Source organism: Rana temporaria, chromosome 3 (assembly GCF_905171775.1).
Source record: "Rana temporaria chromosome 3, aRanTem1.1, whole genome shotgun sequence".
NCBI classification, from domain to species: domain Eukaryota; kingdom Metazoa; phylum Chordata; class Amphibia; order Anura; family Ranidae; genus Rana; species Rana temporaria.
In genome coordinates, this window is record NC_053491.1 from 16,014,874 (window position 1) to 16,042,267 (window position 27,394).

General features: G+C 45.8%; 1 protein-coding gene across 1 annotated transcript in view; it reads right to left on the reverse strand.

Annotated features, from left to right (window-relative positions):
- UBAP1L (ubiquitin associated protein 1 like) overlaps positions 1 to 25,784 on the reverse strand; it is a 67,978-nt gene extending 42,194 nt beyond the window's left edge. The window contains exons 1-3 of the mRNA XM_040342303.1: positions 25,709 to 25,784; positions 13,827 to 13,985; positions 241 to 972 (exon numbers count right to left, since the gene is read on the reverse strand). Of these exons, the coding sequence (XP_040198237.1) occupies positions 241 to 972; positions 13,827 to 13,985; positions 25,709 to 25,747 (930 nt within the window). The 5' untranslated portion in view covers positions 25,748 to 25,784. The remainder of the gene's footprint in view (positions 1 to 240; positions 973 to 13,826; positions 13,986 to 25,708) is intronic.
- Positions 25,785 to 27,394: the final 1,610 nt, after the last annotated feature.

The window sequence follows — 27,394 nt, forward strand, 5'->3', positions numbered from 1 at the left end:
TTACATATTCTACGCCGGCCGTAATGGAAGCGCCACCTAGCGGCCATCCGATTGCAAGCTAAGATAGAACGGCGCAAGCCGTCCTATCTTAGCTTTGTTTAAGCGTATCTCTGTTTGAGCATACGCTTAAACATACGGCGGCGTAGATTCGGAGTTAGGTCGGCATATCTACTGATAAGCCGGCCTAACTCTTTGTGAATCTACCTATATGACATCATGTGGTAAACAATCAAACCTTACCATGTGGGTGGGCTTGTGGCAGCGTATTGGTGGGATGGAGCCAGCGCTGTGTGGTCTCTTCGGACAGCAACACGTTGAAGTTGGAGGTGGCGTTGGGCTCAAAGTGGCTCCACAACGGCTGCTTCTCTGGTGCTGGCCCGGTGGAGATCCTCTACCTTCAGGGCTTCCCTTATGGGGATGAACCAGTGCTGTAATTCTCTTGTTTGCTGCTTCCACCTCACCCCTAAAACTATGTGGAGGGGTCAAGGACATTCTCTTTTTAACGTGGGATGGTGGAGATTCAGAATGAGAGCAGCGGCATTTGGGTGGAGGGCTTGGCAGGAGGGGAGAAGTACGGGGCCTAGCAGTCCACTGGGGCTGAGGGCTTCTACACAAACGAGCCTCGACTTCTCTCTGCCGAGCTTCCATCTCACTTTCCTCTGAAGAAGAGTATTCATCATCCTCGGAGTAACCATCTTCCTCAAAGGTTCCTTCATTGTTTTCAGTGTTCTCTGCTGCTCCCCGGCTGCTTCGTGGGCGACTAACGTGGACATCGGGTATGCTTAGGCTTCTACTCCTCCGCATAGGCACAGGAGGTCTCTGGGGACTGTTACGTCTGGTCTTAGGACCCCCTTTTCCATCATGCACCATCCAGTATGAAGGAGCTGTGGGCCGGATATTAGACGTGGAGGTTTTTCGACCATACATTTTTTCTACCCAATCCAGGACCTTCCTCTCTACAGAGAAATCGTGCTGCAGCAAAAGACACAATACAAGGATTGCATGACGTACCTGAAGAAAATACATTTTTTTTTAAACTCTAGCTTAGACACTTATGAAAGTGCATGAGGATGCTTCCGATCAATCAGAAGACTCTTTTAATTCAAAAGCCTGGACTGAAAATAATGAATGATGGAATCTGATTGGTTGTGATGGGGTAACAGATGTTTTTTTTTCTTATATGCTAAATTAGTGGTCACCAAAGTGTGGCCCTTTGATTGCCTCTATCTGGCCTTTGGGAACTATTCCTCCCACTGATATGAGGCACTATTCGTCCCACTGACACCTATCATGGGGCACTATTCCTGCCACTAATACCAACAGGACACTATTCCTCCCACTGACACCAATGATGGTTCACCATTCTTCACAATGATATAAATGTTGGAACACTATTCCTCCCACGGACACCAATGATGTGGTACTATTGCTCCCACTGACACCAATGATGGTTCACCATTCCTCTCACTGATATAAAAGTTGGAACACTATTCTTTGCACTGACACCAACAAAGGTGGCACTATTCCTTCCACTGACACTGATAGGGTAACTATTCCTTCCACTGACACTGATAGGGTAACTATTCCTTCCACTGACACTAAGGCCTAGTACACACGAGAGGATTTATCCGCGGATACGGTCCAATTTTGATCCGATGGAGTGTACTCACCATCGGATCGAAATCCGCGCCGAAATCCCATCGCGATGACGTGTCGCGCCGTCGCCGCGATGATGACGCGGCGACGTGCGCGACGCTGTCATATAAGGATATCCACGCATGCGTCGAATCATTACGACGCATGCGAGGGATGGGTTCGGACGGATCGATCCGGTGAGTCTGTACAGACCACCGGATCGATCCGCTGGTTCCGATTCCAGCGGATAGATTTGTAGACATGTCTACAAATTTTTATCTGCTGGAATTCGGAAATATCCGCGGATAAATATCCGCTGGAATGTACACACCATAGAATCTATCCGCTGAAACCGATCCGCTGAGATTTTTCAGCGGATGGATTCTATCGTGTACGGGGCCTGATAGGGTAACTATTCCTTCCACTGACACTAATGATCAGGGCCGTTTGGGGGCCCCAAGCAAGAAGCGGGGGTGTTGCTGAGCTTCAAGTTGAGAAGCGGGGGGGGGGTAAGTTCACAAGTGTAAATTATTCTGCTATACACCAGATAAGCGGGGGGGCTGCCTCCCCCCATGTTCTTTTTAACCCCCCTATCGCATACCGCCGCATACAGCTGCTGCCCCCCTCCCTACCGCATACCGCCACATACAGCTGCTGCCCCCCTCCCTACCGCATACCGCCACATACAGCTGCTGCCCCCCTCCCTACCGCATACCGCCACATACAGCTGCTGCTGCTGAACGTCAGCTAGTACTTCTTCTGACTCAAAGGTGGATGTGATTCTGCGCAACGTATCTCACAAATAGTGACACACACAAATATAGTAACCCCAAATGGAGTATGTGATAAATAATAAATATCTAAACGTAAATATTATAATAAGAAAAATATCACCCTCAAAGATGGCATAAGTATAATCAACACGTGCACTCAAGTCCAATGAATGAAGCACTCCAGCCAAATATGCTGGATAGGTGATGTGCCAAAAAAAGTCCAAAGATCAGTGATAAATAAATATTGTGCCAAAGAAAATCCAAAAGTCGATAATAGATGAATATAGCCAAATATGGATGCTTGATATTACTGAATAAGATGAAATAGTAATAATAGTATTGGCAAGCAGATAGTAAACGAATCCTTCCCTGGGCTCACTAGCCTCTTACCTCCAGGCAGATGTAAATAGGCATCTAATATATCCCACACTCGTGGTCCTCTATGGATAACTCCAATCCAATCTTCAGATGAAGACACGTGATCCCGTGTCGTAACGCGTAGGGATTGGACGGGACGTACACCTGGAGTGACGTAAGCCGGCGTTTTGGAACGGCGCTCGTTTTTATTTCTGCTGCACCTGTTTTATCTATTTCGATGTAAGCACAGGTTTTTCTTTATTAAAATCCGCCTGGTTTACTATACTTCACTATTGGAGTCCCTCCTTCTGTTCTCTTTGTTTCCCATCTGCGGCCGAGTGCTGTGTGAAACTTTATAGGAGACTGTCAGCTGAGGGGGCAGACGGATTGGAGTTATCCATAGAGGACCACGAGTGTGGGATATATTGGATGCCTATTTACATCTGCCTGGAGGTAAGAGGCTAGTGAGCCCAGGCTACAGGCTGCAGCATTTATAGGAAGCGGCGGCGCTCTGCTGGGGCCCCAGGCCAGCTCGGGGCCCCAAGCAGTTGCTTGTTTTGCCTGTTCTGTTCCGACGGGCCTGCTAATGATGGTTCACCATTCCCCATAATGATATAAATGTTGGAACACTAATCTTCCCACTGACACCAGCGATAGGGTACTATTTCTCCCACTGACACCAACAATGGAGCACTATTGCTCCCACTGACACCAACAATGGGGCAGTATTCCCCTGATTGATACCAACAACGGGGCACTATTCCTTCCACCGACACCAATGATGGTTCACCATTCCTCTCACTGATATAAAAGTTGGAAGACTATTCTTCACACTGACACCAAAAAAGGGGGCACTATTCCTTCCACTGACACTGGTAGGGTAACTATTCCTCCCACTGACACCAATGATAGGGCACGTTTCCTCCCACTGATGCCAAAGATGGGTCACTATTCCTCCCACTGACACCAATGATAGGACACTATTCCTCCCACTGACACCAATGATGGGACACTATTCCTCCCACTGACACCAATGATGGGACACTATTCCTCCCGCTGACACCAATGGTGGGACACTGTGACTGGAGTCACTTTGGGCGGGGGTCTTGTAGAACCCAGCTTACCTTAGAGAACCCTGGAAACTCCTTGTCCAGCACCCCCCGGCCCCTCCTATGTACAAGTTACCCTTGTGTCTATTAGGGGCACAGGGTGACCGAGAACCCCAGACTGATCTGCACTAATCAGACTCACCGTACAACCACACGGGACTCAGCATTTCATGTTACCCCTGTTATCCTGGGTCTTATACGTGTGGTTTGTGCTGAAAGAACGAAGGGGCTCTTTCACTTGGGACAGTAATATTTCTGAACAATGTCCCGCAAGAAAATATGAAGATAAATTCCACCTTGTGTGGGCTTGGTCTCATGGACTGTTGTGGACTTTTTACTAGATCGTTTGAGGTGTGGCTGTATCCCATTGTTCTATTGTTTCTGTCTGCCTTGGGAGCAAAGTATTATGGGATGTATATGCTTATGTGGATTGGCTTACAAGTTAATAAAACCATTGTCAGCTATTAGAAGCTAGAGGGTAGGTCGGGGGGGGGGGGGCTGTTTCTCCGGCAGCCACTCCTAAAGGTGGTCTACTATTAAAAAGTTGAATGTACCTGTGTGTCTCTTGTTACTGGAGAAGGTAAAGTTTACCCTGGTCTGTGTCATTATGCAAAGAGGGGGGGGGGTTTCCCCTGAGTGTATATCTCTTTGGGCCAGATTCTCGTAGCTACGGCGCCGGCGTAGTGTAAGTCATTTACACTACGCCACCACAACTTACTGGAGCAAGTGCCGTATTCTTCAACCACTTGCTCCGTAGTTTGCGGCGGCGTAGTGTAAATAGCCCGGCGTATCCCCGCGTAATTCAAAGGGGGCGGCTTGTATTTAAATTAAGCGCGCCCCCGCGTCGATTGAACTGCGCATGCGTCGAGCTGAAAAATAGCCCAGTGCGCATGCTCCAGGTCACGACGGAAAAACGTCAATGACGCCGACGTGTGCGTCATTGACGTAAAGTCGTATTCAAGAACGACTTAGGAAAACGACGTACCCGATGGGAAAAGACGACGCGGACCCGACGCCATACTTAACATGGCATACGGCGGACTGGCGTAAGGTTACCCCTCATATAGCAGGGGTAACCTTACGCCTACGGAAACGACCTAAGTGACGAGTACGCGACGCAAATTCGTTCGGGAATCGGCGTATCAGGCTCATTTGCATAGTCAAATGAGACCTAAACGTAAACGCCACCTAGCGGCCTGCGGCGAATTACATTTAAGATCCGACAGTGTAAGTCACTTACACCTGTCGGATCTTGGCCGTATCTATGCGAAAATTATTCTAAGAATCACTCGCATAGGTACCCGGGCCAAAAAACAGAGATACGACGGTGTTTCCTGAGATACACCGTCGTAACTCTTCTGAGAATCTGGCCCATAGTGCCTGTGTTTGAATAAAGAGTCTGATGTTTTCCACCCTACACTAATATCCTGACAAGTGACTGGGTGGGCTAAGGGGTCTTGAATCATGCTGGTACCGGACAATGGAAGCATATACAGTGGACAGACTCTTGAGTATGGGGGTCCGTGACAAGACACTATTCCTCCCACTGACACCAATGATAGGGCACTGATCCTCCCACTGACACCAATGATAGGGCACTGATCCTCCCACTGACACCAATGATAGGGCACTGATCCTCCCACTGACACCAATGATAGGGCACTGATCCTCCCACTGACACCAATGATAGGGCACTATTCCTCCCCCTACTAACCATGAACATTGTTTATTGACACTGGGGCATTTTCTACTCCCACTGGCCACAGCCCAGCCCTCTAAAATATCTGAAGAACAGTCCCATTGTTTGGAAAGTTTGAAGACCCCTGTACTAAATGAAGCCCACTGCTGGTAAAGTGGATGTAAACCCACTCTCACCTCTACACTCCCCTTGTCAACATGCATTTTTTTTCTATGAATTCCTTACACTAAATTCTGCTATGATCACTAACATCCAGTCAAAATCCAGAAAAGTAACCACATGACTTCAGAAAAGGAGTGGGGGTGGGAATTAAAAAATAATGCCAGTCTCCAGGCTAGTGCATGAGATATGTAAATAACCCGTCACTCACAAAAGTGTGAAACAACTGAAAATATATTTCATATTCTAGGTTCTTCAAAGTAGCCACCTTTTGCTTTGATTACTGCTTGGCACACTCTTGGCATTCTCTTGATGAGCTTCAAGAGGTAGTCACCTGGCGCAGCACCCCATCACTCTCCTTCTTGGTCAAATAGCCCTTCCCCCGCCTGGAGGTGTGTTTGGGGTCATTGTCCTGTTGAAAAATAAATGAAGGTCCAACTTAGAATAGCATGCCGCTGCAAGATGCTGTGGTAGCCATGCTGGTTCAGTATGCCTTCAATTTTGATTAAATCCCCAACAGTGTCACCAGCAAAGCACCCCCACACCATCACACCTCCTCCTCCATGCTTCACAGTGGGAACCAGGCATGTAGAGTCCATCCGTTCACCTTTTCTGCGTCGCACAAAGACACGGGGGTTGGAACCAAAGATCTCAAGTTTGGACTCATCGGACCAAAGCACAGATTTCCACTGGTCTAATGTCCATTCCTTGTGTTCTTTATCCCAAACAAGTCTCTTGTGCTTGTTGCCTTTCTTTAGCAGTGGTTTCCTAGCAGATATTCTACCATGAAGGCCTGATTCACACCGTCTCCTCTTACCAGTTCTAGAGATCTGTCTGCTGCAAAAGGTGGAAGAACCTAGAATATGAAATATATTTTCAGTTGTTGTTTTACACTTTCTTGTTATGTATAATTCCACATGTGTTACTTCATAGTTTCCATGCCTTCAGTGTGAATCTACAATTTTCATAGAGCGCCGAATCCCAGAGCGCCGATCAAGACTAAGGATGAGCTCGGGAGTGTTATTTTATGTAAACCTTATTTATCGGCGTATAACACGCACCTTCACTTTAAGAGAAGTTTCAGGGGAAAAAAACAATTTTAAATAAAGAACTGTGAAGCCAAATAAGGGTCAGTGCCCATCAATCCAGGCTCCCCATTGCCATGAATGCAGCCTCACTATTGCCATCAGTGCAGCCTGATCCATGCCCATTTGCAACCATGAAGGCCTGATTCACACAGTCTACTCTTAACAGTTGTAGAGATGTGTCTGCTGCAAAAGGTGGCTACTTTGAAGAACCTAGAATATGAAATATATTTTCAGTTGTTTCACACTTTTTTGTTATGTATAATTCCACATGTGTTACTTCATAGTTTTCATGCCTTCAGTGTGAATCTACAATTTTCATAGTCATGAAAATAAAGAAAACTCTTTGAATGAGGTGTATCCAAACTTTTGGTCTGTACTGTATATATTTAATAAAAAATAAAAAATAAATATATTAAAAATATATATTTTTTTATAAAAAATAAATAAAAGAAAGGGGGGTTCCCATCTGGGGCCCTGTGGGCCTCCGGGCTCCTGGGGACCTCCGGACCCCTAAAAAAAAAAATATATATATATTTTTTTAAAAGGGGGGTGCCATCCGGGCCCCTAGGGACCTCCGGGCCCCTTACAGGTGTAATGCCTGTACCTCCCTGATGGCAGGCTTGAACCCATAGCAACTTATCCTTCTACTGAAGTCTGCTCTCTGATTAATTGATATTCAACTGGACTCTTCTAAGAACCTTACTGAATAAGCCTGTGTGTTGCAGTGTTCCTATGTCATTGATAATTGTTTTTTATGCCTGTTGAGGAAGGATGTCTATGAAATGAGAGTTTCCATGCAGAGAACTTGGTTAAAGTTACAAATGCATGGAGGCAAATTTCCACTAGATATGAATTTCGATGAGTCAATTGTGAGGGTAACAGAAAAGATCAAAACAGATAGGAGCCCATCAATTGCATGTTATTTAGCAGTGGTTGTCAACTTATGAGCTAAAGGAGGCCTCAAATAGGGTGACCATGTGTCCTGGATTGCCCGGGACAGTCCCGCATTTTGCAGGTCTGTCCCGGGCACATTCATTCCAGGACAATACAGTGTCCCGGAATGAAACTGACACAGCCATCCCCCCCGGGCCAATCTGATGCCTCCAAAAAAGGGCGCCACATCACCGCTTTACTCACTGACAGTACTTGTCCTGGCCGGGAATGCCTGGAGGAGCACAATCCCCGCCCCCTGCTTGTGATTGGAGAAATCATAAATCCCGCCTCTTGTTTCCAATCACTGTGCTGTGATTCGTTACAGCACAAGCTGATTTTTGGGAAGGGACGGTGTCCCTGAATGGAAATGTGGTCACCCTAGTCTCAAATGCTGAGGCCGACATCACTAAAAGGCCCCACATAATGTTCAATATATATAATACTTGAGAGGACCGTCAAAAACTGCAGACCTAATAGAGGAGCGGAGGGTCAGAGAGTGTGGACAGCAGTGGCGGCCTGTCCAGTAGGGGCGCAATGGCGCTGCCTCCCCCTGATCTACATGCAGGGCGCCCTACGCATGGTTTCCGATGGGGGGGGGTTGAGGCAGATGATTAGAGCTAGAGGCTCGAAAAGACTGCAAAAAAGGGTGGGCTTGGGGCGCAGAGCACTGTGCCCCAAGCCCACCCAGTTGTGCGACAATAGCAAATGACTATTCGCTATTTTCACACCGATTCTCCTCCTGGCCAATCAGGAAGCGTGTCTGAGACCTGTTTCCAGATTGCCCAAAAAGAGAAGCGTTCCGATTGGCGGAGATGGAAGCCGCCGTGATGCCTGCAGAGGAGAGCAGGGGAAGGGGAAGCTGCCACCCATCGCCTGGGGTAAGCGCTCCGGTGCTCCTGATGACCCGACCAACCGGACCAGGGGGGGTGGCTGTTGGTGCACTGTTTGCAGCCCCCCCAAATATTTTTTTTTACCACCAGCCACCACTGGTGCACAGCATATATTGCTGGCTGCGGATATGCTGCAGAAGACACTAGGAAACTGGAAACATGTTAGATAAGGCTGGTAGAGGTCAATACTATTACCCTAATAAATAGTTACCAACATTCTCAAAAAATGTTTAGGGACACTTTTTCTGTAGACGGAGTATTATTTTAATTAGGGGTGGGGCCAGGGGCGGACTGACCATTGAAGCTCTCGGGCACTGCCCGAGGGCCCCATGCCACTAGGGGGCCCCATCAGGGTTGCCAGGTTCAGTAAAACCAGGGACAGTATGTAAAAATCAGTGTTTTTTATTACATCTGTCCCTGATATGTCTGAAACTACATGCTCTTGATGTGAAAATCCTGAGATTATAGCTGCCCCGCCTCCTGGCTTGGTGGCCATCTGTAAGCCCGGGGGCCCCATAATCTCCTATTGCCCGGGGGGCCCATGAGTTGTCAGTCCGGGCAGTATTGGACAGCACACCGATTGGTTGGGACACGGTGCAGCCCACCTCCTGCTACCTCCTCAGCCAGTAGCTAGCTGAAGTTTTCTGTTACATCCACCCCTCCCTCTCCCTCCCTCCATCACCCAGTCCCGACTCCCAACCCACCCAGGTGGTGGGCAGGGATGGACTGGCCATTGGGACTACAGGGAGTTTCCCGGTGGGCCGATGGCTCAGTGGGCTGGCTTCAGTGACACCCCCTCCGCTCCTCTGTCTCTCCCTTCCCGCAGCGCTCACCTGGGGGGGAACAAAGAATCAGGGGGAGGACTAGAGGAGCAGGGATGTCGACAGAGGAGCATGGGGGAAGGGGACAGACAGCTGACTCAACACCTATGGCCTGGGAGTTTCTCCCTTCTGCCTAATCTTGTCCCATAAGGGGGGGCACTGAACTGATTCTTTGCCCTGGGTGAAATAATGTCTAGCTTCCCCACTGGTACTACTACCAGTGCCAGCCGTTCTACTCTAATAAAGTAGAACGGCTAGTGAAGGGGGAGAGGGGGCTTGGGTGGCTGGGGGGGGGGTGCGGGAGTTGTCTGGCCGCCATGGGAGAGACCTGTCAAAGTGGGCCAGTCTGGATGAAGTCCAGGGCCAAATTTCTGTCCCAGTCCAGCCCTGGTGGTGGGCGGCCTGAGATGACACCTTTGCCAACCATCCCACCATGCTTGCACCACACCGCGTGAGGGCGGAGCGGTGTGGCCTTTTTATGGGGAATCAGACCCCCCCGGCCCAGTCTGCCCCTGCCCATGACAAAGCCTAGTTTTTGGGATTCTGCCCGGGACAGGTTCAGATCTGATTTCCGTGAATGTCCCATCAAATCGGGACTGTTGGCAACTACGCTAATCAATGTTCCCACTACAGACTGTGGAGGTCCGAGGGCCGCACATCATATACCAAAGGGCCCTCATGTTTGTCACCAGAGTTATACAGGGAAGATAGAAAACCTTTGGCGATTCCTTGGATATCTCATTAGGCATCGGTTATGTCATGCACATGGCTGTATGGGGATTTTTCTTGACATACTCATTCCTGATTAAATAGATCTTATATTGTGCACCATGTCCCCACAATCCAGCAGAATGTACCAAACATCACTATCAATCAGGGCCGCCATCAGGGGGGTACAGGCAGTACACCTGTAAAGGGTCCGGAGGTCCCCAGGGGCCCGGAGGCCCACAGGGCCCCAGATGGCAACCCCCCTTTTTTTTATTTATTTTTTATAAAACACACTCTTGGCATTCTCTTGATGAGCTTCAAGAGGTAGTCACCTGGCGCAGCACCCCATCACTCTCCTTCTTGGTCAAATAGCCCTTCCCCCGCCTGGAGGTGTGTTTGGGGTCATTGTCCTGTTGAAAAATAAATGAAGGTCCAACTTAGAATAGCATGCCGCTGCAAGATGCTGTGGTAGCCATGCTGGTAAAGCCAAATGCATAGATCACAAAAATATACCAGGCAGATAAAAATTATGCCATAGAAAAAAATATATGTGTATAAGAATTTTTTTTTTTTTTTTTTATATAAATAAAAAAGAACTAAAAGGAAAAAAAATGAAATAAAATAATATAATTTTTTATTTTATTTTTTATATAAAAAAAGGGGGGTTGCCACCTGGGGCCCTGGGGACCTCTGGGCCCTTTATATTATTATTATTATTATTATTATATATATATATATATATATATATATATATATATATATATATTTTTTTATTTTATTTTTTATTAAAGGGCCAATTTTTTTATTTTTTTAGAGGTCCGGATGCCCCAGGGCCCCGGGTGGCAACCCCTTTTTTTTTATAAAAAAACATTTTTTTTTTAAATATTTTTTATTTCTTTTATTTTTTATATATATATATATATATATATATATATATATATATATATATATATAATAATAATAATAATAATAATATAAAGGGCCCAGAGGTCCCCAGGGCCCCAGGTGGCAACCCCCCTTTTTTTATATAAAAAATAAAATAAAAAATTATATTATTTTATTTCATTTTTTTTCCTTTTAGTTCTTTTTTATTTATATAAAAAAAAAAAAAAAATTCTTATACACATATATTTTTTTCTATGGCATAATTTTTATCTGCCTGGTATATTTTTGTGATCTATGCATTTGGCTTTATGATTTACAAGCCGCTAATCATCCACTAATTAGACACTAGTGCCAAAGATTAATCTATGCATTTGGTTATGTGATTCTTGTGCATTTCATATGTTACTAAGTCCTAATCAATCAGACATTATTGCCAAAGGAAAAAATCCCTATGACATTATGGGTGTACATTTTTTTAACATATAACCTTTATATATATATTTCCGTTGGGCAATCATTTTTTGTTCATACACACCATTATAATTAATGTTAGTGTATGTTCTTTATGCCCTATCTTCGGGTTCCATGTCAATTTTAATTATTTTTGAAGTATAGATATTTTTGAGCGGTAATACGCTTTTTTATCCACAAGATGGCATGGTTCTTTTTTCCTTTGTAACTCAATGAGAAGTACAGCCTATTGTGATTTCTGTCTTAACTCCGCCTTGGCCAATGAGCTCATTTCGCTTAAGCTTTGGGCTGTATAAATCACGCATGCACAGTGAGGTGTGCGTGCCCCTGATGATGTCATTACGACGAAACGATCGTCGGGCTGCAACACACGCACTGTGCATGCGCTAACGGCCCAAGGCGGTCTGTTTAAATTTTGGAGCTTTTTCTTTTCCTTGCAAGGACTCTGTATATTTGTTCCCTATGTATGGGAAATCTTTTTAATGGATTTTTAATTGAATTTTTAAATAAACCAATATCGAGCAGGCTATACTATGGAAATTTTTCCTTTTTTCATATGACATCTGCTGACCACCGTTGCTACATATCTATGTGAGTGCTGTCATCCCTGACCCATATGAGGAGCTACGACGCTGTGGACCCTGACGTTTGATCCGTGAAGGATATCGATCCATCTCCACTGCCTGAGGGACGTTTGTATCCCAACATGCCTGTTTAGACCCTTCCTGAGAAGGTCGGGTCACAGGCTTTCCGGTAAGCCTCCATTTCTCTTTACATTGGATTGTCTGTGGATTGCTTCCTCCTATTTCCATCTGCGGTCTTTTGGTGGATCCTCTGCTCTTTTACCATCTTCACCTGAGGGGACTACAAAACCCCTCCCCCGCAGGTTTTTCTTTTGTGGACTCTATTTAATTTTACTCATCTTCACCTGAGGGGACTACAAAACCCCTCCCTCGTTTTTTTTCCTTTGTGGACTCTATTTAATTGTACTCACTTTTATTCAACTTTATTTATACTTTCCATGAAACATGGACTTATACTGAAACACTGTGTATCATTATCACTGTGATTATTTATGTGGCATAATTTACACTGATTTGTTGGAACACTGAGACAGGTTCTCTGGCTTCACTGCAGAAATACATTTGTTTTAGGCATCACTTACCTTCACAGGTTTAGTTATTATGTTTATTTTTTGCAACAGTCCTGTTTACTTCAGAGGATAATTGCCATAGTAGATTGTGTTATTTTTATATTTCACTTATATAATTTTTCATTCATGGTTTATTCATTTATTTAAATATTCTATTGACACACTTTTCACACTTGATGTTATATTTTGTCTAGCGCTGCACTGTCTTTTTCCATATATATATATATTTCTATTAAAGGGCTCAGAGGTCCCCAGGGCCCCATGTGGCAAACCCCCCCTTTTTTTTTTTTTTATAAATGTTTATATTTTTATTTTTGTTTATATATTTATTTATTTTTGAAAGGGCCCAGAGGTCCCCAGGGCCCTGGATAGAAACTCCCCCTTTTTTTTTTTTTTAATAAATGTTTATTTATTTTTTTATATATATTTGTTTTTTTTTTGTTTTTTATTAAAGGGCTCAGAGGTCCCAGATGGCAACCCCCCTTTTTTTGTAATTTCTTTTTATAAAAAATAATAATAATTATAATATTTAATAATATATATATATATATATATATATATATATATGGCCCCACATGGCAACCCCTCTTTTTAAAAAAAATATATATATATATTTTTTATTTCTTTTTTTTCTTTTAATTAAAGGGCCCAGAGGTCCGCAGGGCCCCATGTGGCAAACCCCCCCCCCTTTTTTTTAATAAATGTTTATATTTTTATTTTTGTTTATATATTTATTTATTTTTGAAAGGGCCCAGCGGTCCCCAGGGCCCTGGATGGAAACTCCCCCTTTTTTTTTTTTAATAAATGTTTATTTATTTTTTTATATATATTTGTTTTTATTTATTTTTTTATATATATTTGTTTTTTTTGTTTTTTTTATTAAAGGGCCCAGAGGTCCCGGATGGCAACCCCCCTTTTTTTGTAATTTCTTTTTATAAAAAATAATAATAATTTGTATATATATATATATATATATAGCCCCAGATGGCAACCGTCCTTTTAAAAAAAAAATATATATATATATTTCTTTCCCACCCCCAGTTCTCTGCTCCAGGGGGCCCATGCCTGAAGCTGTGTAAGGGGCCCCATAATTCCTGATGGCGGCCCTGCTATCAATACACCTGCTGTAGGTCTCTCTGACTTACCAGAGTACACATCAATATCTCACTGCAGTCTGGGACATTGACGTCTGAGAGGTTAGGGGTCCCATCGCTGGAAGAGGAGAAAGGTATGAATCCATCATAGAATTTGAATGGCACGTCATCCAGGTAACTCATTACTCTGGGGATTCCAATGGGTGAAGCCTAAACAATGATAAATAAATTAATATCTTCTGGTAGAAGGGAAGGATTCTGATTCATCGCGTAATAACTGGACTGTTCATTATTGTGTATCTTTGAAATGACAGCAACAAATAAAAAATAGCCCCATCTTACTCCACCATATCCTAGGACAGTGGTGGTCAACTATCTTAATATGGGAGCCTCAAGTGCGGCCCCTGACATCACCAAAGGGCCACACATAGAATTCAATGAATATTCAGTGTCAGAGACAGCAGACACACAACAGGCTTTAAACAATGGGCTTTAAACAAGAGATGGTCAGAGACTGCAGACGTGACACAAGAGATGGTCAGAGACTGCAGACGTGATACAGGAGATGGTCAGAGACTGCAGACGTGACACAAGAGATGGTCAGAGACTGCAGACATGATACAGGAGATGGTCAGAGACGGCAGACGTGATACAGGAGATGGTCAGAGACTGCAGACATGATACAGGAGATGGTCAGAGACTGCAGACGTGACAAGAGATGGTCAGAGACTGCAGACGTGATACAAGAGATGGTCAGAGACTGCAGACATGATACAGGAGATGGTAAGAGACTGCAGACGTGATACAAGAGATGATAAAAGAGTGCCGATATGATAAAGAAGATCATTGGAGACTGCAGATATAACACAGAAGATGGTCAGAGACTATAGACATGATACTGGAGAGGTTCAGAGACTGCAGAAATGATAAAGAAAATCAGAGACTGCAGATATAATACAGAAGATGGTCAGAGACTGTAAAAATGATACAGGAGATGGTCAGCGACTGCAGACATAGTACAGGAGATGGTCAGAGACTGCAGACATGATATAGGAGATGATTGGAGACTGCAGATATGATGCAAGAGATGATTGGAGACTGCAGATATGATGCAAGAGATGGTCAGAGACTGCAGACATGATGCAAGAGGTGGTCAGAGACTACAGACATGATATATGAGATGATCGGAGACTGCAGACAGGATACAACCAATGGTCAGAGACTGCAGACATGATGCAAGAGATGGTCAGAGACTGCAGATATGATGCAAGAGATGGTCAGAGACTGCAGATATAATGCAAGAGATGGTCAGAGACTGCAGACATGATGCAAGAGATGGTCAGAGACTGCAGACATGATATATGAGATGATCGGAGACTGCAGACAGGATAAAACCAATGGTCAGAGACTGCAGATATGATGCAAGAGATGGTCAGAGACTGCAGACATGATGCAAGAGATGGTCAGAGACTGCAGACATGATGCAAGAGATGGTCAGAGACTGCAGACATGATATATGAGATGATCGGAGACTGCAGACAGGATACAACCAATGGTCAGAGACTGCAGACATGATGCAAGAGATGGTCAGAGACTGCAGATATGATGTAAGAGATGGTCAGAGACTGCAGACATGATATATGAGATTATCGGAGACTGCAGACAGGATACAACCAATGGTCAGAGACTGCAGACATGATGCAAGAGATGGTCAGAGACTGCAGACATGAGGCAAGAGATGGTCAGAGACTGTGAACATGCTGTTAGGACAAGGGTGTTCAACCCTAGGCACGGGGGGCCCTCAATCCAGGGAAGCACATGCCCATGCTCTGGGATGGTGGGTCAGAAAGCCCAGATCGCGCAACCACCCCAACGCGCTACCGCTGTATATGCCGGACACAGCGGAATGTGGATCCTGGTACTAATCTGAACATTAATAAAGAATCAATGACCTATTACAGTGGAATAATCAGGTATACACAGTTGTGCTCATAAGTTTACATACCCTGGAAGAATTTATGATTTCTTGGCCATTTTTCGGAGAATATGAATGATAACACTAAAACTTTTCTTCTTTCACTCATGGTTAGTGTTTGGCTGAAGCCATTTATTATCAATCAATATTTGTGGGTGGAACTCTGCTTTAATACCGTGTATTGCCCTCTTTAACATCAGTGACGGCTTGAAGTGTTTTGTGGTATTTGTGGATGAGGCTCTTTATCTTCTCAGATGGTAAAGCTGTCCATTCCTCTTGGCAAAAATCCTCCAGTTCCTGTAAATTCTTGGGCTATCTTGCATGAACGGCACATTTGAGATCTCCCCAGAGTGTCTTAATGATATTGAGGTCTGGAGACAGATGGCCCCTCCAGAACCTTCACTTTATTCTGCTGTAGCCAATGACAGGTGGACTTGGCCTTGTGTTGTGGATCATTGTCATGTTGGAATGTCCAAGTACATCCCATGCGCAGCTTCCTGGCTGATGAATGCAAATGTTCCTCCGGTATTTAACATTCTGCATTCATCTTGCCATTAATTTTGACAAAATTTCCTGTGCCTTTGTAGCTCACACATCCCCAAAACATTAGCGATCCACCTCCGTGTTTCACAGTAGGGATGGTGGACCTTTCATCATAGGCCTTGTTGTCTCCTCTCCAAATGTAGTGTTTATGGTTGTGGCCAAAAAGCCCAATTTTGGTCTCATCACTCCAAAGGACTTTGTGCCAGAAGATTTAGGGATTGTCTCTGTGCTGTTTGGCGTATTGTAAGCGGGATACTTTGTGACATTTGCGTAGTAATGACTTTCTTCTGGTGACTCGACCATGCAACCCATCTTTCCTCAAGTGCCTCCTTATTGTGCATCTTGAAACATCCACACCACATGTTTTCAGAGAGTCCTGTATTTCACCTGAAGTTATTTGTGGGTTTTTCTTTGCATCTGAACAATTTTCCTGGCAGTTGTGACTGAAATTTTAGTTGGTCTACCTGACCGTGGTTTGGTTTCACCAGAACCCCCTCATTTTCCACTTCTTGATTTGAGTTTGAACACTGCTGATTGGCATTCTCAATTCCATGGATATCTTTTTCTATCCCTTGCCTGTTTTATACAGTTCAACTACCGTATTTATCGGGGTATTGCGCGCTCCGGCGTATAGCGCGCACCCCTAAAGTGGACCCGACATTCCTGTAAAAAAACATTTTAGTACTTACAGTTTTGGTGTCTTGCGTGGCGTCCATCGGCGGCTTCTTCGGGTCCGGCGTCCGTCTGCGGCTTTGGGTGTCCTCTTCGTCGGGTCCGGCGTCCTTCTGTGGCGTCCTCCCCGCTCCGAGTTTGAATACTGTGCCGGCATATACCGAGCGCAGTACACTCGTGTATAGTCGGGCAGGCTCGGCTACTCTCGCGCTCACGTCCTGTACGTCCAGGACGTGAGCGCGAGAGGAGCCTGCCCGACTATACACGAGTGTACTGCGCTCGCTATATGCCGGCGCAGTGTTTAAACTCGGCGCGGGAAAGCGGGTATCGGCGTATATCGCGCACACCCACGATTTTGCCCTGATTTTCAGGGCAAAAAAGTGTGCGGTATACGCCGATAAATACGGTACCTTTTCCCGCAGATCCTTTGACAATTCTTTTGCTTTCCCCACGACTCAGAATCCAGAAACATCAGTGCAGCCCTGGATGAAAGATGCAAGGGTCTGTCAGGAGTCCAGAAACTCATTGACCCTTTATACACACACACTAATTACAATCAAACAGATCACAGGTGAGGATGGTGACCTTTAACCACTTAAGGACCGCCGCATGTACATTTACGTCAGCAGAATGGCACAGACAGGCACATCCACATACCTGTACGTCCCTGCCTAGACGTGGGTCGGGGGTCTGATCGGGGCCCCCCCCCCCCCCCCCGGGTACATGCGGCGGTTCCCGTGGCTGTCCGAGCGATCCGGGATGAGGGGGCGGCTGTTCGTTTTTGTCCGCCCCCTCCGGATCGCTCTCAGCCAATCTGCACGCTCCCCCTGCGTGTCACTTCCTCCTCCTGTGTAAACACAGGAAGAGGGAAGTGATGTGATCTCTCCTCTCGGCAGTATTTTCAACCGCCGCTGAGGAGAGATCACATCACACAGTGAGTCTGCACAACACTACACTGACACCAGTACACGCAGGCACATTAACCCCTTGCGATCACCCCTCCCCCCCACCCCCCTGTCACAGTGTCACTGAATGCAGTGATCATATATGTACTGATCACTGCATTTAGTGTCAGTGTGACAGGCAGTTAGTGTTAGGTCCAGGGTAGCCCCCGTACCCCCCCCCAAATAAAGTTTTAACCCCTTGATCACCGCCCTAGTTAACCCTTTCACTCCCTATTGCCAGTGTCACTAAGCGATCTTTTTTCTGATCGCTGTATTAGTGTCGCTGTTCCCGCTAGGTAGCTATTTTTTATTTTTTTATTGCGATTTTTACTAAAGACATGTGGCTGAATAAATTTTGGCCTAAATGTTTCACTAAAATTTAGTTTATATGATTTTTCTTATAACAAAAAGTAAAAAATATTGTTTTTTTTTCAAAAATGTCGCTTTATTTTTGTATATAGCGCAAAAAATAAAATTTGCAGAGGCGATCAAATACCACCAAAAGAAAGCTCTATTTGTGGGGAAAAAAGGATGCCAATTTTGTTTGGGAGCCACGTCGCACGACCGCGCAATTGTCTGTTAAAGCGACGCAGTGCCGAATTGTAAAAACCCCTTGGGTCATTTAGCAGCATATTGGTCCGGTCCTTAAGTGGTTAATAGCCATTCAAACCCCTTTGTGTCAACTTGTGTGCATGTTATCAGGCCAAAATAAGGGTATGTAAACTTTTGATGAGTCATTTGGGTAGTTTCTGTTGCCATTATGATTTAAAAAGAGTAAACACAGTTGATTGACAATAAATAGCTTCAGCCAAACACTAACCATGAGCCCTGGTTCACACTGGGTACGATTTGGAACGATTTGAGATGCGATTTGACATGTCAAATCACATCTCAAATCGGCGGCAATTGTCGGCAATGGCACTGTCCTAATCAGTGCGACGCCGCATCTGCGATTTCAAAAAGTAATTCCTGTACTACTTTTTGCAATTTCGGGCTGCAATTTACATTAAATTGCGGCCGAAATCGCGGCAAAATCGCTGTAAAATCGCGCAATTTTACCGCGATTTTGAATTCGCAGCAGTGTGAACCTAGGCTCAGTGAAAGAAAAGTTTTTGTGTTATTCATATTCTCTGAAAAATGGCTAAGAAATCATATATTCTGCCAGGGTATGTAAACTTATGAGCACAACTGTATAGATAATGAACCCGTAGATTAGAAATTAGGATTGTTCAGCTGGCTGATGAAACCCATTTGTGCATAATGGTACATCCAGCCCTAACTGTGTTTAGTCTGCACAGCGGGACTGCTTGGCATCGGGCATAATCCAACACAGATCTCTCATTGTACTGTCAGATGTTCCTGGCAGGATTGCTGCTGAAATGATGTTGATCTTTTTTATTGAATCCTCCTGTTATGTTTCCCGTCAGAACACCTCACCTAATATTTTAATGACAGCAAGCGAGTGAACAGTGTTTGCAACATTCGCTTTAATTACAAACACAAGGTACATCAAAAGAAAAATGCAAAGACAAGACAATAATGCTTAACCACCTACAGACCGGAAGATTTGCCCCCTTAATGACCTGGCCATTTTTTGCGATACGGCACTGCGTCGCTTTAACTGAAAATTGCGCGGTCGTGCGATCTTGTACCCAAACAAAATTGACGTCCTTTTTTTCCCACAAATAGAGCTTTCTTTTGGTGGCATTTGATCACCTCTACGGTTTTTATTTTTTGCGCTATAAACAAATAGAGAGCGACAATTTTGAAAAAAAAAACAATATTTTTTACTTTTTGCTATAATAAATATCCCAAATATAAAAAACAAAAACAAATTTCTTCATCAGTTTAGGCCAATATCCATTCTTCTACATATTTTTGGTAAAAAAAAAAGTGTTTATTGATTGGTTTCACGAAAAAGTTATAGGCCCGGATTCACAAAGCACTTGCGCCGACGTATCTCCAGATACGCCGCGTAAATGCAAAGATGCACCGTCGTATCTGTGCGCCGGACCCACAAACTAATATACCCCTTAAAAACAGGCTTCATCCCAACAACGTAACTTGCCTACGCCGGCGTAGCGTGGGCGCATATTTACGCTGGACGCATGTGGCGCTCCCATTGATTTTCTATTCAAATATGTAAATGAGGGAAATATGGCGATTCACGAACGTACGTGCGCCCGACGCAGGCTACGCGATGTGCGTGTAAGTTATACGTCCGGCGTAAAGTTATTTCCCATAAAGGAGGTGTAACTCAGCAGCATCCATGCAAAAGGCTGCACCAGGGAACCCAAGCCGGCGTAATTTACGTTGGACGTGTGTGACTGGGCGTAGATTACGTTCAGGGCGTACGCAGTGATCCGGCGTATCTTAGGCAGTTGTTCCCGACATGGTTGTGAGCATGCGCATGGGAATGCGTCCACGTCCCCCGCATGCGCAGTTCGTTATACGTATCTGTCTGGCGCTCGGCCCATCATTTGCATGGGGTCACGGCTCATTTGCATGGCTCACGCCCACTTCCACCTACGCCGGCTTACGCCTTAGAAACCCAGCGCAGTTTTGGGAGCACTGGCTTTGTGAATTCCGTGCTTGCCTCTCTGCGTCGGCGTAGCGTATATTATTTGCGCTACGGCGGCGTAATGTGCGCCCGCTCTCTGTGAATCCGGGCCATAGTATTTACAAAATAGGAGATAGATTTCTGACATTTTTATTATTATTTATTACTAGTAATGGTGGTGATCTGCGATTTTTAGCGGGACTGCGACATTGCGGCAGACAGATCAGACACTTTTGACACTTTTTTGGGACCAGAGACATTTATACAGCGATCAGACGTAAAAATTGCCACCGATTACTGTATAAATGTCACTGGCAGGGAAGGGGTTAACACTAGGGGGCGATCAAGGGGTTAAATGTGTTACCTGAGAGGTGTTTCTAACTGTGGGGGGCTGTGCTGACTGGAGGAGGAGAAAGATCACTGTTCCTAATCACTAGGAACAGCAGATCTCTCTCTAACTCCCCTGTCAGAACGGGGATCTGTCTGTTTACTTTGACAGATCCCTGTTCTGGCTCTCGTTCCCATGATTGCAGGTGGCCACACGCATCGGGTCCCCCGCCGTACAGCGTGCGCACGTGCCTGCTCTGGCGCTGCCCCCTCTTTCCCCTGATTGGCTGCATAAATTTGATTGACAGCCACGGGATCCAATGGTGCAGCTGTGTCTCAGCCAATCAGGGAGGAGTGTCCTGACGAAATAGCAAATTTTGGGTATTGTATCGGTAAAATTCAATCTGGTAGGTTGGCAACACTGGGGTGAGCACTGACACTTCCTGTGAAAAAAAAAACATTTCCCACAATCGATGGGTCTTTCCATATAGCACTGGTGCAGGTGAGAGCTACACAGTAATTAGATCTGACACAGACAAAACAGGTAAGAGCAATTACCAGAGAGATCCCCATGACGGAAGAGTTGTGTTTTCATCACATTAGCGCTCCCACATTTGTGATACAACACAGAGGAAATGGTGAGGCATGTACTGGACGCCGTGTGACCTGGAACAAGAAGTTGTCTTGTCCCTTTAATGACCTGCCAGGTGAATAAATAAATGGACATACAGTTCACCACCACTGCTGTAGAGGGGGTCAATCAGCCATGACACCAGTGGCGGCTGGTGTTTTTTACTTTTGGGGGTGGCGACAAACAGTCACCCCCCCCCCAGTCGGCGGCGGCGGCGGCAAACCCCCGCCCGGCGCTTTTTTTTTACATCGTTTGCGTTCGGCTTTTTCCGGCGGAAAGTTACCCCTGCTATAGCGGCGTATCCTATGTTAAGTATGGCCGTCGTTCCCGCGCCCAGTTTTGAATTTTTTACGTTGTTTGCGTAAGTCGTTTGCGAATACGGCCGGACGTAATTTACGTTAACGTCGAAACCAATGACGTCCTTGCGACGTCATTTGGAGCAATGCACGCTGGGAACATTTGCGGACGGCGCATGCGCTGTTTGATCGGCGCGGGGACGAGCCTGATTTAAATAGTACACGCCCCCTAGCCGTGGAATTTGAATTCTGCCGGGGGATTTACGATACGCCGCCGGAACTTTAGAGGCAAGTGCTTTCTGAATAGAGCACTTGCCTCAAAAAATAGCGGCGGCGTAACGTAAATCAGATAGATTAGCTAGATCTGAATCTAGCCCAAGATGTTTAGCAACAAAAGTGAGTACAACCCTAAGTGAAAATGTCCAAATTGGGCCCAATTAGCCATTTCCCCTCCCATGGATCATGTGGCTTGTTAGGCCGGGTACACACGGACAAACATGTATGGTGAAAGCGGTCCGTCGGACCGTTTTCACCATACATGTCTGCCAGAGGGCTTCTGTACGATGGTTGTACACACCATCGTACAGAAGTCCGCGCGTAAACAATACGCGGGGCGTGTCCGCGGTGTCGCCGCGTCGATGACGCGGTGTCGCCGCGACAATGACGCGGCGACGTGGGCGGCCCGCCTTTAAAATGCTTCCACGCATGCGTCGAAGTCATTCGACGCATGCGAGGGACGGCGGGCGCCTGGACATGTACGGTAGGTCTGTACTGACGACCGTACATGTCCGAGCGGGCTGAATTCCAGCGGGCTGTTTTAAAACAAGTCCAGGAATATTTGTCTGCTGGGAAAAGGCCCGGCGGGCAAATGTTTGCTGGAATTCGGCCCGCTCGCGCCCACACACGACCAAACATGTCTGCTGAAACTGGCCTGCGGGCCAGTTTCAGCAGACATGTTTGCTCGTGAGTATGGGGCCTTAGTGTTACAAGGTCTCAGGAGTGAATGGGGAGCAGGTGTGTTAAATTTGGTGTCATCGCTCTTATGCCGCGTACACACGATCATTTTTCGGGTTGTAAAAAACAACTTTTTTTTAAAATGTCATTTAAAACGATTGAGTGTGGGCTTCAGAGCATTTTTCGGGGTTCTGAAAAACGCCAAAAAAATATTCGAACATGCTCTATTATTTCACGACGTTTTAAACAATGTTTTTTTTTGGGTTGTAAAAAAGCGCGAATCGTCTTTTACTAACACGAAATCAGCTAAAGCAGCCGCAAGGGTGGCGCCATCCGCATGGAACTTCCCCTTTATAGTGCCGTCGTATGCGTTGTAGGTCACTGCGCTTTGCTAGAGCATTTTTTTTTTCATGATCGTGGGCAACGTCGTTTTAATGATGAAGTAAAAAAAGAAAAAACGTTTTTTCTAGAGCCTGAAAAACGTAAATTTTTACAACCCGAAAAATGATCGTGTGTACGCGGCATTACTCTCTCATACTGGTCACTGGAAGTTCAACATGGCACCTCATAGCAAAGAACTCTCTGAGGATCTGAAAAGAAGAATTGTTGCTCTACATAAACGGAAGGTGGAGGAGCACAAGGTCTCCAACATCCACCAGCTCTGTGATGTCATCATGGAGGAGGGGAAGAGGACTCCGGTGGCAACCTGTGAAGCTCTGGTGACCTCCATGCCCCAGAGGGTTAAGGCGGTGCTGGAAAATAATGGCGGCCACACAAAATATTGACACTTTGGGCCCAATTTGTACATTTTCACTTAGGGGTGTACTCACTTTTGTTTCCAGCGGTTTAGACATTAATGGCTGTGTGTTGAGTTATTTTGAGGGGGACGGCAAATTTACACCGTTATACAAGCTGTACACTCACTACACAACATTGTAGATACAAAGTGTCATTTCTTCAGTGTTGTCACATGAAAAGCTAGAATTAAATATTTACAAAAACGCGAGGGGTGTACTTACTTTTGTGAGATACTGTATTTGACAGTGGCGGTCCGTCTATAGAGGGCGTTGGAGCGCCGCCCCCTCTGGCTCCGCACGGCCACTGAAATAACATACATTCATGTATTGCATGAATGTATGTTATTGTTGCCAGCTGCCGCTGGTCTATTCAGATAGCCGGAACTTGAGCGCCGGCCACCTGAATAACGGCAGCTGGTTGGCTGTGCGGAAGTGCCTATCAGAGCCAGCGGCTTTCCGAGTACAGCCCTCATCTCCTGGATGCTTATCCTCGGAACGTAAGGGGGGTGTGTTCCTTGGTTAAGACTGATGGCCGTCCCAGCCAATCAGGTTCACCGGTTCTGGTTATCGGTAACCTGATTGGCTGAAGCGTCACCAAGGCGGGAGAAGACATCGAGGGACGTGGAAGGAGAAAGGTAAGTGCATTTTACAGGGCACAGCGCCGACAATGGGCACAGAGGCGACAAAGGACACAGTGGCATCAATGGGCACAGTGGCGACAAGGGGCACAGTGGTGACAATGGGGACAGTGGCAACAATTAAATGGCACAGTGACATGCACAGTGGCAACAATGGGCACAGTGGCAACAATTAAAGGGCACAGTGGTGACAATTGGCACAGTGGCGACAATTGAGGGGCACAGTGGCTGCGTTTGATGGCATGGCACAGTGGTGACAATTGATGGCACAGTGGCTGCGTTTGATGGCATGGCACAGTGACTGCGTTTGATGGCATGACACAGTGGTGCAAATTGATGGCATAGTGACTGCATTTGATGGCATGGCAGTGGCACAGTGGTGATAATTGATGGCACAGTGGCTGCGTTTGATGGTATGGCACAGTGGTGACAATTGATGGCACAGTGGCTGCGTTTGATGGCATGGCACAGTGGTGACAATTGATGGCACAGTGGCTGCGTTTGATGACATGGCACAGTGGTGACAATTGATGGCACAGTGGCTGTGTTTGATGGCATGGCACAGTGGTGACAATTGATGCCACAGTGGCTGCATTTGATGGCATGGCACAGTGGTGACAATTGATGGCACAGTGGCTGCATTTGATGGCATGGCACAGTGGTGACAGTTGATGGCACAGTTGCATTTTACAGGGCACAGCGCCGACAATGGGCACAGAGGCGACAAAGGACACAGTGGCATCAATGGGCACAGTGGCGACAAGGGGCACAGTGGTGACAATGGGGACAGTGGCAACAATTAAATGGCACAGTGACATGCACAGTGGCAACAATGGGCACAGTGGCAACAATTAAAGGGCACAGTGGTGACAATTGGCACAGTGGCGACAATTGAGGGGCACAGTGGCTGCGTTTGATGGCATGGCACAGTGGTGACAATTGATGGCACAGTGGCTGCGTTTGATGGTATGGCACAGTGGTGACAATTGATGGCACAGTGGCTGCGTTTGATGGCATGGCACAGTGGTGACAATTGATGGCACAGTGGCTGCGTTTGATGACATGGCACAGTGGTGACAATTGATGGCACAGTGGCTGTGTTTGATGGCTTGGCACAGTGGTGACAATTGATGGCACAGTGGCTGTGTTTGATGGCTTGGCACAGTGGTGACAATTGATGGCACAGTGGCTGCATTTGATGGCATGGCACAGTGGTGACAATTGATGCCACAGTGGCTGCATTTGATGGCATGGCACAGTGGTGACAATTGATGGCACAGTGGCTGCATTTGATGGCATGGCACAGTGGTGACAATTGATGGCACAGTGGCTGCGTTTGATGGCATGGCACAGTGGCTGCATTTGACGGGCACAATGAGGCTGCAATTTTTTTCTTTTTTTTCGTTTGCGCCCCCCCCCCCCAAAGATTTTGAGCACCAGCCTCCACTGGTATTTGATCAAAACAACTATAAAGCCAGTGTACAGTTACCAGTTTATCCTATGCAACTCAATAGATAAATATGCAAATAAATATTCTAATATGCAAATGAATAAATAAAATAGAAAGCACACACAAGGCGTACACTCTGCACTTACCTCTCGATGTATCCTTGTTGGATGCTGCAAACAGATCATCTACAAAGCAGAGAATGAGTGTCGTCGGGATCAGTACAGAAAACCGGATCTACCTACAGTACCTCATTGCTGACGTAATAAGCAGCCTAAAAGCTTATGAAGGCCACGTGTGTACAGAGATAGTAGCAGATCATACAGCATGGATTATATCATCTCGTGCCTGCCACGTAATCCCATTAATATGTGAACACACGTGTGGAAGGGAAATGTGACCAGGAAGGGAAATGTGACCAGGAAGGCAAATGTGACCAGGAAGGGTTATTCCAGAGCAACTGAGCCCATAGAGTTGTTTATTACACACACGTCATTGGCCCAGATTCAGGTACATTTGCGCTTTATTTGCGGAGGCACAGGGCAACGATTTTGCCCTGCGCCCCCGCAAATATTTTGCGCTGCCCTCGATTCACGGAGCAGTAGCTCCGTAAATTGCGAGGGCGCGCCGGCAAAATTGCCCGGCGTAAGCGCGCGCAATGTAAATGATCCTGCCGGGGGCGGGAATCATTTAAATTAGGCGCGCTCCCGCGCCGAGCGTAGAGCGCATGCTCCGTCGGGAAACTTTCCCGACGTGCATTGCGGCAAATGACGTCGCAAGGACGGCATTTGCTTCAGAGTGAACGTGAATGGCGTCCAGCACCATTCACGAATCACTTACGAAAACGACGTAGATTTTAAATCTCGCGACGTGGGAACGTGGGTATCCTATAGCATTGGCTGCGCCTGCTATTAGGATGTGTAACGTTGCGCGAAACCCGACGTATGCAAACTACATAATTTGCGTACGCAGGGCTCGCGCAACATTGTGAATCGGTGTTAGTATGCAATTTGCATACTATACACAGATCACAATGGGAGCGCCCCCTAGCGGTCATCGCTAGAATGCAGCCTAAAATCTGCGTGGCATAAGAGCCTTATGCCACGCAGATTTTAGGCTGCAGCCGGCGTTACGATGTTCCTTACACAGGCGCAATTGCTTCTTGAATCTGGGTCATTGTTTCTAAAAGCTGAAATCCACATAAAAAAAAAAAAAAAAAAACAGTTTACCACATTTTTGTGTCAAACACCAGAAAGTATTTTTAACGCAGATAATTGAAAAGTGATACTAAATACTCCGGATTTGAAAAGGAAAAAAATCTATTTACAGTGCCTTGAAAAAGTATTTTTACATTTTCCACATTTTGTCATCTTACAACCAAAAACGTAAATGTATTTTATTGGGATTTTATGTGATCGACCAACACAAAGTGTCACCTAATTGTGAAGTGGAAGGAAAATGATAAATGGTTTTTTTTATTTTGTTTACAAATAAATATGTGAAAAGTGTGGGTGGGGACATTTGTATGGCGCCCCCCGGAGTCAATACTTTGTAGAACCCCCTTTCTCTACAAGTCTTTCTGGGGATGTCTCTACCAGCTTTGTACATCTAGAGAGGGACATTTCTGCCCATTCTTCTTTGTAAAATATCTCAAGCTCTGTCAGATTGGATGGAGAGCGTCTGTGATCAGCAATTTTCAAGTCTTGCCACAGATTCTCAATGGGATTTAGGTCTGGACTGTGACTGGGCCATTCTAACACATGAATATGCTTTGATCTAAACCATTCCATTGTAGCTCTGGCTGTATGTTTAGGGTCGTTGTCCTGCTGGAAGGT